General features: G+C 35.7%; 1 protein-coding gene across 4 annotated transcripts in view; it reads left to right on the plus strand.

Annotated features, from left to right (window-relative positions):
- The window catches only part of NLGN4X (neuroligin 4 X-linked), a 426,216-nt gene that overhangs the window by 101,573 nt on the left and 308,481 nt on the right, over positions 1-16,162 (plus strand). For all 4 annotated transcript variants that reach the window (XM_021006227.2, XM_021006232.2, XM_021006233.2 and 1 more), the window contains one exon: positions 10,456-11,264. In XM_021006227.2, the coding sequence (XP_020861886.1) occupies positions 10,793-11,264 (472 nt within the window). In that variant the 5' untranslated portion in view covers positions 10,456-10,792. The remainder of the gene's footprint in view (positions 1-10,455; positions 11,265-16,162) is intronic.

Raw genomic sequence — 16,162 nt, forward strand, 5'->3', positions numbered from 1 at the left:
TTTCTCCTTCTCCCAGTATAATCCTATCTTACCCGTTAATTTTATTCTCTAGATATCATGCATTCATCTTCAACTCACCCTGTGCCCTCTATCTATCTGTCTATCAATCTATACATACATATAATTTTTCCTTCCCACTACCCAAATACTGACAAAGGATTCATGAGTTACAAATATCATCTTTCCATGCAGGAATGTAAACAGTTCAACCTTAATAAGTGTCTTATGATTTGTCTTTCCTGTTTACCTCTTCATGTTTCTCTTGAGTCTTGAATTTGAAAGTCAGATTTTCTTTTCAGCTCTGGTCTTTTCATCAAGAATGCTTGAAAGTCCCCTATTTCACTGAATGTCTATTTTTCCCCTGAAAGATTATACTCAGTTTTGCTGGGTAGCTGATTCTTGGTTGTAATCCTATCTCCTTTGCCCTTTGGAATATTATATTTCAAGTCCTGTGGTCCCTTAATATAGAAGCTGCTAAATCCAGTGTTATCCTGATTGTGTTTCCACAATACCTGAATTGTTTCTTTCTAGCTGCTTGCAATATTTTCTCCTTGACTTGGGAATCGTGGAATTTGGCTACAATATTCCTAGGAGTTTTCCTTTGGGGACCTCTTTCAGGAGGTGATTGGTGGATTCTTTCCATTTCTATTTTACCCTCTAGTTCTAGAATATCAGGGCAGTTTTCCTTGATAATTTCTTGTAAGATGATGTCTAGGCTCTTTTTTTGATCATGGCTTTCAGATAGTCCAATAATTTTTAAATGATCTCTCCTGGATTTATTTTCCAGGTCAGTTGTTTTTCCAATGAGATATTTCACATTGTCTTCTATTTTTTCACTCTTTTTTTTCTACAATGTCTTGATTTCTCATAAAGTCACTGTCTTCCAACTGCTGTATTCTAATTTTTAAGGAAGTATTTTCTTCAGTAAGCTTTTGGATTTCCTTTTCCATTTGGCCAATTTTGCTTTTTAAGGCATTCTTCTCCTCATTGGCTTTTTGGACCTCTTTTGCCATTTGGGTTAGGCTACTTTTTAAGGTGTTATTTTCTTCAGTATTTTTTGAGTCTCCTTTAGCAAGCTGTTTACTATTTTTACGTGATTTTCTTGCATCACTCTCAGATCTCTTCCTAGTTTTTCCTCTATTTCTCTTACTTTCTTTTCAAAATATTTTTTGAGCTCCTCCATGGCCTGGGACCACTTCATATTTTTCTTGGAGGCTTTGAATGTAGGAGCTTTAACTTTTGTTGTCTTCTCCTGGTTATTAGGTTTTGATCTTCTTTGTTACCAAAGAAAGATCCTATGGTCTGACTTTTTTTTGTGCCTTTGTTGCTTGCCATGTTACTTGAGTTATAAACTCTTTGTTAAGATAGGCATCTGATTTCAATGTGGAGAATGTACTGTCCCAAGCTTCAAGGGTTTTGTGCAGCTGCTTTCAGAGATAGTTCTAGGGACCTGTAAGTTTTCAGTTCTCCCAAGGTGGTATGATCAAGGGCAAGCTGTTTATTCCTTTGCTGGCCTTTGCTCTTGCCTGTTAGTGACCACACTCACTCTTTTCTGCCTTGGAACTGGGAAGAGAATTTGTCTTCACCACCACTACGTGCTCCACCAAGTCAGCACTCCTCCTCACTCCAGGACCTCCACCCAGAACTGTGACCCAGATCCAAGCACAGGCAAAGCAAGTCAGCACCAACAAAAGATCCCTGCAATCCTCCTCTGATCAGTCACTAGATTCCCCTCAGTCTGTGGACCAGAGACTCAGGAGGCAGCTGGTTCCCCTTGGCTGCTGGGATTGGGTCCGCGCTTCTCTTTCACCTCAATCAGACTTTTCCTACTGACCTTCTAAGTTGTCTTTGGCATTTGTGGGTTGAGAAGTCTGGAAACTGCCACAGCTGCCTGTGATTCAGTCCTCCGAGGCCTGCTCCAGGTTCGCTGAGGCCTGTTTTGCCTGCGCGCACACACCGAACTGTGTTCCTCTCCCAGCCAGGTGCGATAGACCTTTCTAATCACCCATACGGGTTGTCTTGGGCTGGAAATTTGTTTCACTCTGTCTTTTTGTGGGTTCTGCTGCTCTAGAATTTGTTTAGAGCTAATTTTTACAGGTATTTACAGGGGTTTGGGGGAGAGCTCAAGCAAGTCACTGCTTTTACTCTGCCATCTTGGCTCCGCCTCTCTCTCCTTGATAATTTTTGAAAGATACTATCCAGGTCCTCTTTTTGATTATGATGTTCAGGTATTCCAATGATTCTGCCTCTCCTGGATCTCTTGCCCAGGTCAATTGTTTTTCCAATTTTATGTTTTCTTCTATTTTTTTTCATTCTTTTGAATATGTTTGATGGATTCTTGATGTCTAATTAAGTCATTAGCTTTAAATCCAGGCTTTCCCTACCCTTAATCTACTATGCCATATTGCTTCTGAGTTGGAGAAGATCAAATTGTATTAGTATCTCTAGAATATTGTTTAGGCAATGGTGTAGTGAATGTGTTTGAGAAACATGACACAGGAGATGGGAAGACCAGTTAGGGGACTATTGTAGGTGGTATTTAGTCTTGATGAAGGGATGGTTGTAGAGACTCAAGATAGGGAAATGGTTAGTCTATTATTGGTGAGTTCAATGATAAATATTTGAATTATGATGGCGATATATGAGAAATAGATCATGAACATGAAATGGAGACATTTTAACTATGTGGTATTGGGGAAAACTAGCAGTTAAACACATAACAGTTTCCTAATAAATGCTTATTGACTTATTATTGACTGACAGCTGTTTAATCTTTGTGAAAAGTAGAATAGCTGATATATTCTTGACTTGACATAATGATAACAATAATAATAATAGTAATATTGATAACTGTCATTTTCTAAAAAAAGAAATGAAGAGACCAGTGAGGGGAACTCCTATTTTGGGTGTGATTCTGATGACTAAAGAGGAAGAAGTTACTGAATTAAAAGAAGAAAACTCTTGAGCAAGTGACCCTATCAGCATAGAGTTAGGGATAGAGGAAGAATGGAAAATCAGGAATAATACTATATATAAATATGATCTTGAAAGAGTAGATTTTTGAAGTTCTGAAGACAGCATTGCAAATTATTATAATAATGAAAAAGGGGAGTACTATTTGAAGAGATTAATGTGGAAATAATAATTCATATTTATATGATGCTTTAACATTTGCAGAGTGCTACCTCATAATGATATAGATGGCAAAAACAGTGCCAGTGTCTTGAATTATTTTTAAAAGGAGATGGGCAAACTTATAATGCAATTGTTAAAAGCCTTTGTTTTTTAACTTGACAACACAAATTCAACTAATAGATAAAGTGCACTATATAAGAATAATTTTTAAAAGCTGGCATCTGTTAAGAAAAACATGAATGAGTTTATTCATCTACTTACCTATCTATCTATCTATCTATCTATCTATCTGTCTGTCTATCATATGTCTACTAAGTCTTCTACCCTAGTGTTGAACTTTGGGCAAAGGGATTTAGAAAAAGAAAAGATAGAGGAGTATTTACTGATGTGGAGGGAGATTTAGATAAGTAAATTGCTTCTGAGGCCAATGAAAGAAATTTCAAGAAACAAGGGTAGTTTCCGTGCTATGCTACAGAGGTTAAGAAGAATTAGAACTGGAAAAGGCAAAAAAAGTCCTTGAATTTGGTGAATGATTAATATAAGAATAAAGCAAGGTAATAAAGACAGAAGCCTTCTTGAGGTAATTCATAAATCTCAGCTACTTTGGTGTACATTTTTAAGGTGGTGTATACATTATTTGACTCAAGTCAATAATATGTTAGATGTTACATTTCTTTTGACCAATGATTACTACATACTGAAAGACACTTTTAATAAAATATTATTAAGCACAAAAGTAAAATTAAAAAGATATGTGCAATTTGTCAATCTGACAAACACAACAGATATAATTTCTCCAATTAAGAGTTGCTAATAAAGGTGAATATAATTAAATCAGTGAATATTTATGTCAGAAACAGAAATGCTGAAGGATCCAAAATCTCCACATTTCCTTATTATTAGCCATTAGCTATTTCATGAACAGTTATATTAGCATCTATGCTATCAGTGAGGGCAGTAATAGGAAAATATCCATGTAATAGACTGTCCACTAGATTCTAGGTTAAAAGAAAGATATGTAAACCAAACCTCATAGTCAGGTGCACACAAAATAATTTGTATATTCACAAGAAAAAATATAAGCAAAATTGCATTTGAAAAATAAAGAAATTTATATGAGTTGCAGACAACCTTGGAGACAAGACATTACATTTTATTTTCTTTGTAAGGGTATAAGTTTTATATAAGGTTCAAATCCAGACTCAGACACTTAATAGATGTGTAACCCTGGGCAAGTCACTAAACCCTGTTTGCCTCAATTTTCCTTATCTGTAAAATGAGCTGGGGAAGGAAATAGAAAACCACTCTAGTGTCTTTGCCAAGAAAATCCCAATGAGATCATGAAAAGTCGGACGTAACTAAAACCAGTGAACAGCAATAGTTACCTTTATGGATTACTGGTCACATCACTGTGGGTAATCCCTTTAGTACTGTAAATCATAACCTATCCACATCTTATCCAATGCTGTTTTTATTCCTGTCTCTAATAGCAATGATAGCTGGTACTTGTTACCTAGGTAACCTCAGTTTGGTCACAACTCACTTGGCGTCATTTTCCTAGGGGTCAGGTTAAATCTCTAAAGTCCCTTCTAGCTCTAAATTTATGATTCTATGTGGTGATTTGTTTTTGGTTTATGAAATACATGCTTCATATACCTTTTAGTTGAGGGAAACAAGAATTAGAATGCTAATTCTCATGATAATTTTTCAGGTAAGGAAACTTTCATTCAGTTAAATGTCTGGTAAGTGGTAGCAACTCATCAACAGCTTCTGTTTTCTGAGTCTGTGCTTTTTCATTCATTCTTTTTTTTGGGGGGTGTCAATCCACAAATATTTGTTAAGTGCCTACTATGAGTCAGGCACTGTTCTAGGCACTGAGGATAGAAATACAAAGGTGAACTGGTCCCTACACTCCAAAAGCTTCCACTCTATGGTATGAATCCTAACTGGGTGAAATCCTAGGTCAGAATTTATGTTTTTGTACAGAAGAGACTGAATACTTCAGGACACAAAAACAATGGACAGTGAAGGACTCCTCAAAAATCCAACAACTTCCACAATATTTTCTGAGGCCGAGCTCCCATCCTGCCATCCGCTCGGGTCTATCACAGTCCCATCCACCTGATGTTGGTATTTCATTTATTCTAAGTCGAATATTCTTTCTGGTACTGTTAGAAGGAACAAAGAGTACAGTCATAAGAAAAGTTTGTTTCCATTCTTTGCTCATGAATCTAGAGTGAGACATTGGAAGTGGTAATGTTTCTTCCATAGCATCCTAGTGATAAAATACCTGACATCCCCTCAGCATCAAAATAGCAGGCCTATTAAAATCTTGATTTCTTTTCATCATTGTTCCACAATATATAGGCAGAGCAATTCATCTTTCTCAAAGTAAGACTTGTCCACAAAGTGTCTTCAGTTTGTTTTAATGACTTTGTGACATTAAGAAAGACTATACAGAGGAGGTATGAGTTTATTCCTAGAGTGGCTAAAATCAAAGAAAACAACCATTTGTCAGGTCTCTTCTAGCCATTACTACTAGCTCTTGCAACAAATTCAGAATGACTTGATGATGTATGAAATACCTACTCTCCTTTGGTATCACATAATGGAATTTTTAATTTGACCCAGTCACATTATGGAATGCTTAAATGGTTTTGGCCATGTCTCAAATAGAATTTCTTCCAGAGTAATTGAACACAATTGTATTAGTTTCTGCCTAATGTAGCCCACTTAAGGCTTGACCAATAAATGATCTTTCTAAAAATGCCTGGTCAAATTCAATCATAATGAATTTTTTGTAATGTATTAAATTCACCAAATATTTTCTTGAGCACCTACTATGTGCAAGACACTGGGCTAGGTGGTGGAGAGTACAAAGACAAAAAGGAAATAGATTGTGCCCTAGAAAATCTTTCATTAATTCCCCAAGATATTTCTATCTCCTGCCCCCAATAAACCATCTTTTGTAAGAAGGATTTAAAAAAGAAGAAAAAGAAACAGTTCCACAAAACTAACCAAAATATCTACCTTCCGACAGTATTTGTAATATTCCATAGAAGAAGGTTCACTTTCTCTGGAGCCAAAGTGAATTGTTCTCTGGAGCCAAGCAAAGTGCTTTCAAAGGGAAGGGACACCATATTTTCATATAACTTTTACGTCGCACTGTCAGATATAGAATTTTTTTGTTATGTTCTACTTCAATGGAAGATAATAGAACTTCCTCTTTTGCTAGAGAATGTCATTTATTACAAGTGAAACAACTTGAAAATTTATAATAAGAATAACCTGTTATAGTAAAAAAGCTATGTTCCTTTTGTATGTTGCTTTTTAAAAACTAGGTAATATAATTACTAAACATGAACTTTCAATCTGTCCAGAACTTATCACTTTAGTGAAACCATTACTGATAATTTACCCTATATCAAGGTAAATTAATCAGTGTTTGAAAATTGTGAAAGAAGAACAGGGAGGTGTTTGTATGTATGTGCATGCATTTGTGTGTGTGTTTGTATATAATCCATCTCAAAAAAATTTATATTAGTTCTCTGATAAAATCCTACTTTTATGCCTCATTGTGTCATGGAAGAAATCTACAATTATCAAAGGCTGTGTCAAGGAAGCAAATCTGTGTTAGGTCACACCAAGTTAGAAATGCTTTCAGAGGAGTGTGCAGTTGGAGACATTGGTCACTAGGTGATGTTCTTGTTTGTTTAATTGTTTTATATATATATATATATATATATATATATATATATATATATATACGTGTATATATATATTTTTTTCAATGTGATCTTAGCAATACATGAAGACTCTCCACTAAAACAAAGCATGAAAGGATTTCTCTCTCTCTCTCTCTCTCTCTCTCTCTCTCTCTCTCTCTCTCTCTGCGATTGGGGTTAAGTGACTTGCCCATGGTCACACAGCTAGTGTGAAGTGTTTGGTCTGAGGCTAGATTTGAACTCAGATCCTCCTGACTTCAGGGCTGGTGCTCTATCTACTGTGCCATCTAGCTGCCTCAGTTTTCTTCTTATATGGAGAGAGTAGAAATATGGTAAATCACTTAAAGTATTTAAATATTTAAATTAACATAACTTTCCAGTCTTCTGGGAACTCTGATAAATGATGAATTAATAACACAATCCCAATGGTAGTGAGCTGCTCCTAGACTGTACTTCTCTGGTCCCAAGCTGGTTCTAGAAACTTCATGAACTCTTGAACTATCATCTGTGTGTGAGTGTACTGGGATGGATCAACCTGATTTCTCATCATAGGATTTGGAATTGAAGGGGGTGATGGGAATCATTTAGTTCCTATCTTCCACTTCATAATTAAAGAAACAGAAGTCCAGATACATGAAATGACCTGTCAAGGGTCACACAGGTAGTAGTAGCAGAACCAAAATCTGAAACTCAGTTTTCTTTTTCTCAATCCAACTTTATTTTTACTCTACTATACCATTTCTGCTATATGGCTGTTTTGAAAATCTAGTCAGGTCTTGGCTATTCCTTGGAAAGCCAAAGGCTTTATCAGTTAATATGTAAGACTGAAAGTTTTGATATATTCTGAGTTCAAGCTATGTTTAAATTAAAGATTAGACCAGAAATGTCCTGGCAAGAGGTACTTCAGATAATCCCGGTATGAACCCACTTAACTAGGCTCTCCTTTGTGCTTAGAGAAGGCTTCATGCCTTAAGTCATAGAATCAGAACTATAAGAGACTATAAAACTATAAGGGATTGTAGACATGATTTATTCAGCTTCACAAGTTTATGAGTAGGGAAACTGAGGCTGAAAGAGGTTGAGGGGCTGCCTCAGGCCAGACACTAGTTAGTGGCAGAATTGGGACTAGATTTATACATCTTTATGTCCTATTACTATGCTGCTCTTTGTGCACATCCACATGGCTGGGAATGATCTTGGAATCTGAGATTATGTCTCTTTGTTTTCACTGTGTTGATGACTGGTCATGCAGATAGGATGTCTTATGACTTCTTTTTCCTAAAATGAAAATTCATCTTGGAGGATAACTGCCATTTGATCAGACTGACAATGACATGAATACAGAGAATGTAGCAACTTTTCAAGTTTATAATTTGAATATCACTTAGTTAAAATAGAGAGCAAGGGGAAGCTTTTTAATGATGGTTATGCATCTCTTCAAGTTTATATTCTGTTATATTGAGTACATTTTTGAGGAAACATCTATAGGAGTTAGATGTTTTCTGTTTTATTCAATTTTTTATGTGAAACTTTTTTTAGCTCATGTTGGTGTTATTTTTCTGTCAAATGCATGCATTTAAAAATATGCCACATAGAAACATCTCTGTACTGTGAGGAATATTCTTAAATGCTATAATGAATATTTTGTTCGTTTATTAAGGCTTGAATTTCAGAAACATGGGTTATTTCTTTTTAAATTCCATTATTTAATTATGCAAGCTCAGTACACTGACGTGTTTGTTTCTGATCTATTGAAAATGTGAATTGGACCTTTAGAGTGTAGGTGATGTCATATCTTTTATGGACAAAATGCCTTGAAGGAGGGATTGGTTGATTAGTAAGCTTAGAGGCTTTCAAGGATATTGATTCAGCCAAGCATAATGTCATCACCTGCTTCTCTTTTGGCTGTCTCTTAACCATTTAGAGGCTCTATCTACTCATGGCAGAATCCCAAATGTTTTATCAAGTAGAAAACAAAAAGCTAGACTAAAACATGTCAGCGAATTTTTCTGTATTTTTTCCTTTCCATAGCTTTAAACATGTTTAAATGAGTATTTAACTTACTTAAACATTGTAATCACTATCAGGTGCTAAAAATCTGTTTTTCCCCCACATTACTACTCTGCAAAGGAGAAACAAAGGAAAACAGCCTAGCTTTTTCCTTTCTATTCTAATGCATATTTTTTCAATGAAATAGAATACATGGTTACATTTTAGATAAAAAAACTCACAAATACTCCACATTAGTTTCAAGTTTTATATTTATACTTTGCAACACTACATTTAAAATCTCCTATAAACTCCTTGAGAGTAAGGATTAATTAATTTTATTTTATATTTGTGTCTCCAGCACCTAGCACAGTGCCTGGCACTTAGTAGGTGCTTTATAAATGCTTGTTGATTTTTGCTGATAGTTGGAAATTGCTTTCCTTTCTTGGAAGAAAGGGCATCGTTTACAATAACTATTCAGCAGTGGGCAAAGATATTTGATGTCATATGAGCAATGTTTTATCTAGTGTTAGTTAATGTTGTGCTGACCATAGAGAACAGTATGGCATAGTATACAGTAAAAACATGGGTTCAAGTTTGCTTCTAACAATATTAGTGCTGTGACCCCCTTGAGTAAGTCTTTTAACTTTTTTGGCAACTGTGTAAGACTGCAAATTACATAAAATGGAAAAGAGTACCAGCCCTGAAGTCAGGAGTTCCTGAATTCAAATCAGGCCTCAGACCAAACAGTTGATACTTACTAGCTGTGTGACCTTGGGCAAGTCACTAAACCCCAATTGCTTAGTAAAAAAAAAAAAGACTGCAAATTACAAAGAGATAGCAGTCTGTATCATATATGATTATCCTATATCAGAAACTCCCTATACCAATGAAATTGTAGATCTGGATGAAAACAAATAGGCAGATGAATAATTAAATAAACAAATGAATAAATGAATAAACAGATAAACATGTGAATAAGCAAATAGATAATAAATGAATAAACAAATAAATTAATTATTTAATTACTGACAAATACAAAATAACAAAACATTAAAGACAACAAAGAGACGGGAAGGGTAATTTTTTTTAAAAAATGTAAAAAAAAAGACCCCTTAAAAGCTCAATAAGAATGTAAGAATAATTTACTGTGAGATTTTAAAACACAACTTGAAATATTTCTATAAAACATCTGAATAAAGATAAAAAGTAGACCTACTCATAATTGTTAATTAGCTGTCCAGAGGTTCTCAAGTTGGGCCTGGACTAGTGAGTGTACTTTTCAGTTTTTAGTAGAGAGAAAAAAAAAATTTGCTGCTCATCTCTCATGAAGAAATTATTTGCTACTTTAATTTGGGGAAGCAGTGGGTTTTGCGGTTGTTGTTGGTAGTGGTTTTGTGTCTTTTTTTTGGGAGGGATTTGTTTGTTTGGGATTTTTTTGGTGCCTAGTCACAGACCAATCATGAGTGTTGTGAAATCAGAAGATGATGTCACTACTATTTGTAAGGCATTTGGGCAGGGGGCAATGCTATAAAGATAGAGGAAAACTACTCAGCTGTTCCCGCATTTTATTCATTTTAATGTTATGCTCTTTCTTATCCCATAGATTGGCATCTGTGCCTTGGCATCATCGAATGGGAGTCACTGTCCTTATGAAGCTAAGTATTATCTGATGTTCACCACATCATTTCAACATCCTTCCTGGAGGAAATAGCTATTGGAATTAAAGGAGGATTGTGTTTTTGGAATGAGCTGTAAAGACATCAACAACCTTGTTTTTTCATAATATTGGAATGTGCCCATGACCAGACTCAGAGGCTTCTCAGCACTCCCCTAGCTGTAGGCCTTTTATGCTCTAAAAAAGTGTTCTCTCTGTTTTGGTGACTGGTTTTATTTTTCTCCTGGCCGTGGAAGACAGAGACTTTCTGATGTTGATATAAACAATGTCGAGGCCAAAGGGACTGTTATGGCTTCCTTTGTTCTTCACTCCAGTTTGTGTCATGTTGAACTCCAATTTCCTCCTGTGGATAACAGCACTTGCGATAAGGTTTACACTTATTGACAGCCAAGCACAATATCCAGTTGTAACCACAAATTACGGCAAAATCCGTGGCCTAAGAACACCTTTGCCCAATGAGATTCTTGGTCCAGTGGAACAATATTTAGGTGTACCCTATGCTTCTCCTCCCACTGGGGAGAGGCGATTTCAACCCCCAGAGCCTCCATCGTCTTGGACAGGGGTTCGAAATGCTACCCAGTTTGCTGCTGTCTGTCCTCAGCACCTGGATGAGAGGTCACTTCTTCATGATATGCTCCCCATCTGGTTTACTGCTAATTTGGATACTTTGATGACCTATGTGCAAGACCAAAATGAAGACTGCCTGTACCTAAACATCTATGTTCCCACAGAGGATGGTGAGTACTTCATGCAAACAATACTATAAGCACACCAACTAAAGTAAGGGTGCAGGAAGGAGTCTTTGGTTGAAGATTTTTTACAAAGTTCTGTTGATGTTGTTTCCTATTACAACCCCTTGATTTGTTTTCATATTATCAGATACAAGCATACTAATTTATTCTTCATTTATCCATTTTTTCCCTCATTCATTGAGCACAGTGTTACACTAGGTGCACCTTTGATTTCCTGTCTCTTCTTATGAAATTATATCTTTTATTTGTAGGCAGCAGAGCTCTGTGTGAGCATACACTACAATGTTAGACCGAGAATGATTAGTAAATAATGGAAAGTGGTTAGATGAGTAATAAAGACAGGATTTCCTCAGTCCCATTCTGAAATTGCAGAGTTTCAGGGTGTTTCTTTTTGTTAGCATTGTTACCTTAAGTAGGATTTTATTACTTGTTGCTGGTCTTGGAGGACAAAGAATCAATAACCATTGATCGTGTTTTCGTCCGATACAGAGTAAAATGGTTGTAGTGCATAATTCAGTGACCATTTCCATAGCATGATGTTGAAATACCTTTTAATTATTTTTTAATTTCTTTTTGGTTTAGAAGCTGAGGAATCTAGAAGCAGATTTGGGTAGCCATATCATTTAGAAAAAAAGGCAGTGGGGTAATGGATAGAAAGTTGTCCTTGGAGCCAGGAAGAGCCAGGTTCAAGATATACCTCTGCCATATATTACCTTTGTGACCCTGGGCAAGTCATGTAACTTCTTAGTGGTCTAGGTAACTCTCTAAGACTATGTTTCAGGAATGGTGCTTACCTGTACTGGCATAGGGAGTTTCCTGTTTCAGTGAAAACAAAGGTCCGTTCCCTATCCTTAATACATCAGAAAACTCTGTTTTGCTTTAAAAGCATTTCATAATCTGTGACATAGGGCTACAAAATTTTAAGAAAAGTAGTGTTCAGTGCATCTGCTAATAATTTTCATAGCAATATAACTAACTATTCAGTAAAAAGATCCATGCAGCCTATTGATGAGAGTTATCATCTTTATAATATTGTTTGTATTTTCTACATATAGAAGCTGCACTTGGACAAGGGGCAAGGTAAAGCAGGAAATAAAATGTTCTTGGGTTTAAAATAAGTAAATTTGAGTAGTAATGGACATTATCCACTGGCTTAAGGCATGTCTTTCCTGTTTTGTGTGTCTGCTCCTTTCTCTCTTAGCTTGAAATTCTGTTTCAGAAGATTTAGGATTAGTGTCTGAAATGAACAATTGTATGAACTCAATGAGCTTCACAATTTTATCTACTTTGTAGATAACTGAAAATCTAGCCTCATGCATTTTGATTACTGCCTGCATAACGGCTAATAAGGCAGTCTGAACAAAATGCAACAAAAACCAGACCTAAAAAATGTGTCACCAAAGCTTACAAAGAGGGGCCCATCGAATCAGATTAAACAGACTCCAGTCCATTATCTGACTCTGGTCTGGCATAAGTTATTAGTGTTGTTATGGAGACAGACCACAGAATTAGGTTGTGAAGTCTAGGCCTGAAAATGACTCAAGGAGTTAAATTCACATTTGGAGCTCTTACTTAAGTACAGTGTGCCAAAGCTGTCTTTATTTGTAAAAAGTCTCTCAGTGGCTGTTTTGTGCATGTGTGAAAAGATGGACAACAGCACCCAAAACCAATTACAGCTCTTATTTCAGAAGCCTTCTGGGTCACGGTCTCTTTCTTTAGAGAAGGGGAAGAAAAGGACTTGAAAAAAAAAAAGACTCAGATTGCTTTTAAAATGCATCAGCTCTGTGAATCTCCATGTGAGCTAGTTACACCATAAAGCTAACATTAGGTACCAACGTGCCTCAATTATGCTACCTAGTTCTCCGAGTTATTTTGTTGTCATTTAGTCAAAATAAAATGTATAGGAAAGCCAATCAATAACTCCTTTGATTGTAGTAACCTATATTTCTATGTGGAAAAAAATAAATCATAGAGGATATGGGTCCTTTCACCGTTAAGTAATAAATAACACATTTTGCAGGTACTTAAAAAAAAACTATTGCCAAATGAAATAGCAGTTTAAACACAATCAGATTTATATGTTACATTTCTCTAGCACTTTATATTTTTCAAACTGCTTTCATGTCCATTGTCGCATTTGATCTTAATAGAGAATTCAACTATGTAATGCAAGCCTAGAAGTGAGGAAACATCTCTCCAGTATGTGTGGATTTTGAATTTTTATAAGTGAAATTCTGAAGCTACATGTTAAAATACTAATTCAGGCAAGTGAAGTTTTTAAGGCTGTGAAATTATTTCTGTTTGACTGAAGATACAGATCATTAAATGGCTATGTTGGTTACTTCTGCAAAACTAATAGCTGAGAAGGAACTCTATGTATTTAATGATTGATTATATTCTAATCAACCATTATACATCATGTCAAAGTTTTAAGGATCTATGATTTTATCCTCTGACAAATGCATCCTAACTTTTCCATGACTTAGTAGAAGATTTAATGGGTTTCTTTTCCCTCCAAAGTTTGGGGGGGGGCAATCCTTTAATGAACAGTCACTATAGCAGTTCTTCTCCCATAAGGGTAAGCCTTAGAATCATATCTTATATGGCATGACCAGAACCCCTCATTCTGTCTTGTACTCTGTTGTCATTTCATGAGCTGTCCTCTGTGCCTAGAATGTTGTCCCTTCTCACCTCCATCACTGAGATTCCCCTTGCATCGAGTCAGCTTATATGCCATATCTTACCAGATTCTTTTTTGATGCCCCTGATTGTCCCTGTTCTCTCCCTCTTTCAAAGTATCTTATATTTACTCATTTGTTTACCTGTTGTGTCTCCCAAAAGAATGCAAACTCCTCAAGGACAGGGTCTGCTTTTAATTTTTTACCTTTGGTTCCTAACAGATAGTACAATGCCTGATACATATAAATACTTATTGAATTGAAATGAATTATTGAGACCTTTCCTTGTTCAGCAGATACACAATATATTCTTAGGTACTTTTGCAGCTTTTCCATCTTGGTAGTATTTATTTGACCTTGTGTTCTACTGGCAGAGAACTTGAGAACAAAAAAAAATAATGCACATGCTGTGACAAGGCATCATGACAAGGCATCAGAGCAGGCTATGGGTAGAGGCAATAACCATGAATACAACCCCCAAAATATGGAATTGATTGAACTTCAGCTGATTCATCGTCCCTTCAGGTCAAGGTGAAGTTGAAATTTAGCAGTATTTTAATTATTGTCTAAAAAACTGAAGCCAAAAATTCTCTTTGGGGGCCAAATCACTTTGATGAATGCCAAACTTCTTAATTTTCTAATGTGTAGACATAATTCTGACTGGAAGTTTTCCATATTACAAATGTACATATTTGTTTTTCTTATAAGTTGAATATATTACACAAGAAAAGTAGTTGGAAATTTAAAACTCATCTTGAAAGTTTGATCAAATATGAATTATTAATACCAAATAGAATAATACTACAGATCTCATTTTTAAGTAAACTGATTCTACTCACCTGCCTACCTTGTGCAGTCATATGCCTATGTAACCTCCATCCATATATCTAAAGTTATTGAAATTATTTATAAATTAAAAATCACCTCATTAAAAATATACATTATCTTCCACTTGTGTTTCTTGATGTTAGACTAAACTATAGATTAAGAGTAAGAAGTATAACCTTTAGTAGAAACTTACTTTTCATCAAAAGCAGCCAGCTGTTTCAAAGATTGTTGTGAAACAAAACCAGCCAATTTTAGAGAAGAAGATGAGCAAAAATGAAAAGATGAGGATGATTATTATGTTAGCAGAAGATAAAGAAATTACCCTGAGAAGAGAGAAGGTTTCACATTAGAGACTGTGCAGCAAAACTGGCAATTTTGGATGGAACCACATAGAAGTCTGTGAAATCCTATCAGAGGAGTTTCAGCCTGATGCTGTAGGCAGTAAGGAGTCATTGTGGGCTCTTAAGCAGAAAACTGAAGTGATTCAAATGGTGTTTGATGAAAATTGGAATGGAAGTTAAATTCAGAGAGGATTAGAGTCAAGAAAAACATGAAGGTACCAATGAATGGTGTGAAGTGAGTTGATCTTAGCCTAAAGAAGTAACAGCAAAAACTGAAAGCAAGGGGAGAAGCCAAGAGACATTTGAAAGAGAGAGTGTACGTGTCTTTCAGACAGGGCATGTAGAAGAGATGAGAGAGTCAAAGATGGCTGAGATTTCTATCATAGGAGACTGGAAAAATGGCACTGACAAAACCATGTTTATTTCTACCACTAATGTTTCTGTCTTAAATTACTAATGTAGAAAATACAATTTAACTTGACCTACTTCAGAGATTTCGAAGCACTCTGAGAAATTTTTTTTAAAAATCTACAATTGTAAATTACCATTAGTGTATCTTTTTTTTTTGCTAAAATATAAGTTATTATTAAATGCGATGCAAGAGAAAATAAGTATCCATTTTGGATGAGCTATTCTCATTTTCTTTAAGGCCCACGTAAGTAAAACAAGGGTGGAATTTTTAGCATCACTTCTTTAAGCTTGCTACTTGTTTGAACAACTACCTTCCTACTTCAGCACCATGCCATCTAAATATGGAAATGAGCAACCAAATGCTATTTTGACTGTTTGCACATTCAGACACAAAACTGTCTATATAACAGCTTTATGCCAAGTAAGGCTGTGGTAACTGCCAAGGGGTGTGCATGTACCTCGGTGAGATTCTGGCATTGTAGTGCACAGCTGCGTAGAGACTGCTGGAATGGGAGGACACATGTCCTGGGGCTGTTAAAATAACAAAGAGAAAGTCAGTATAGCTCAGGGAAACCCAGGAATGATATCAGTAATAAAATGGGTCCTTCTTTCCTCATCAGTACTG

The sequence above is a fragment of the Phascolarctos cinereus genome, unplaced genomic scaffold (assembly GCF_003287225.1).
Source record: "Phascolarctos cinereus isolate Bilbo 61053 unplaced genomic scaffold, phaCin_HiC Scaffold_726;HRSCAF=1367, whole genome shotgun sequence".
NCBI lineage: Eukaryota > Metazoa > Chordata > Mammalia > Diprotodontia > Phascolarctidae > Phascolarctos > Phascolarctos cinereus.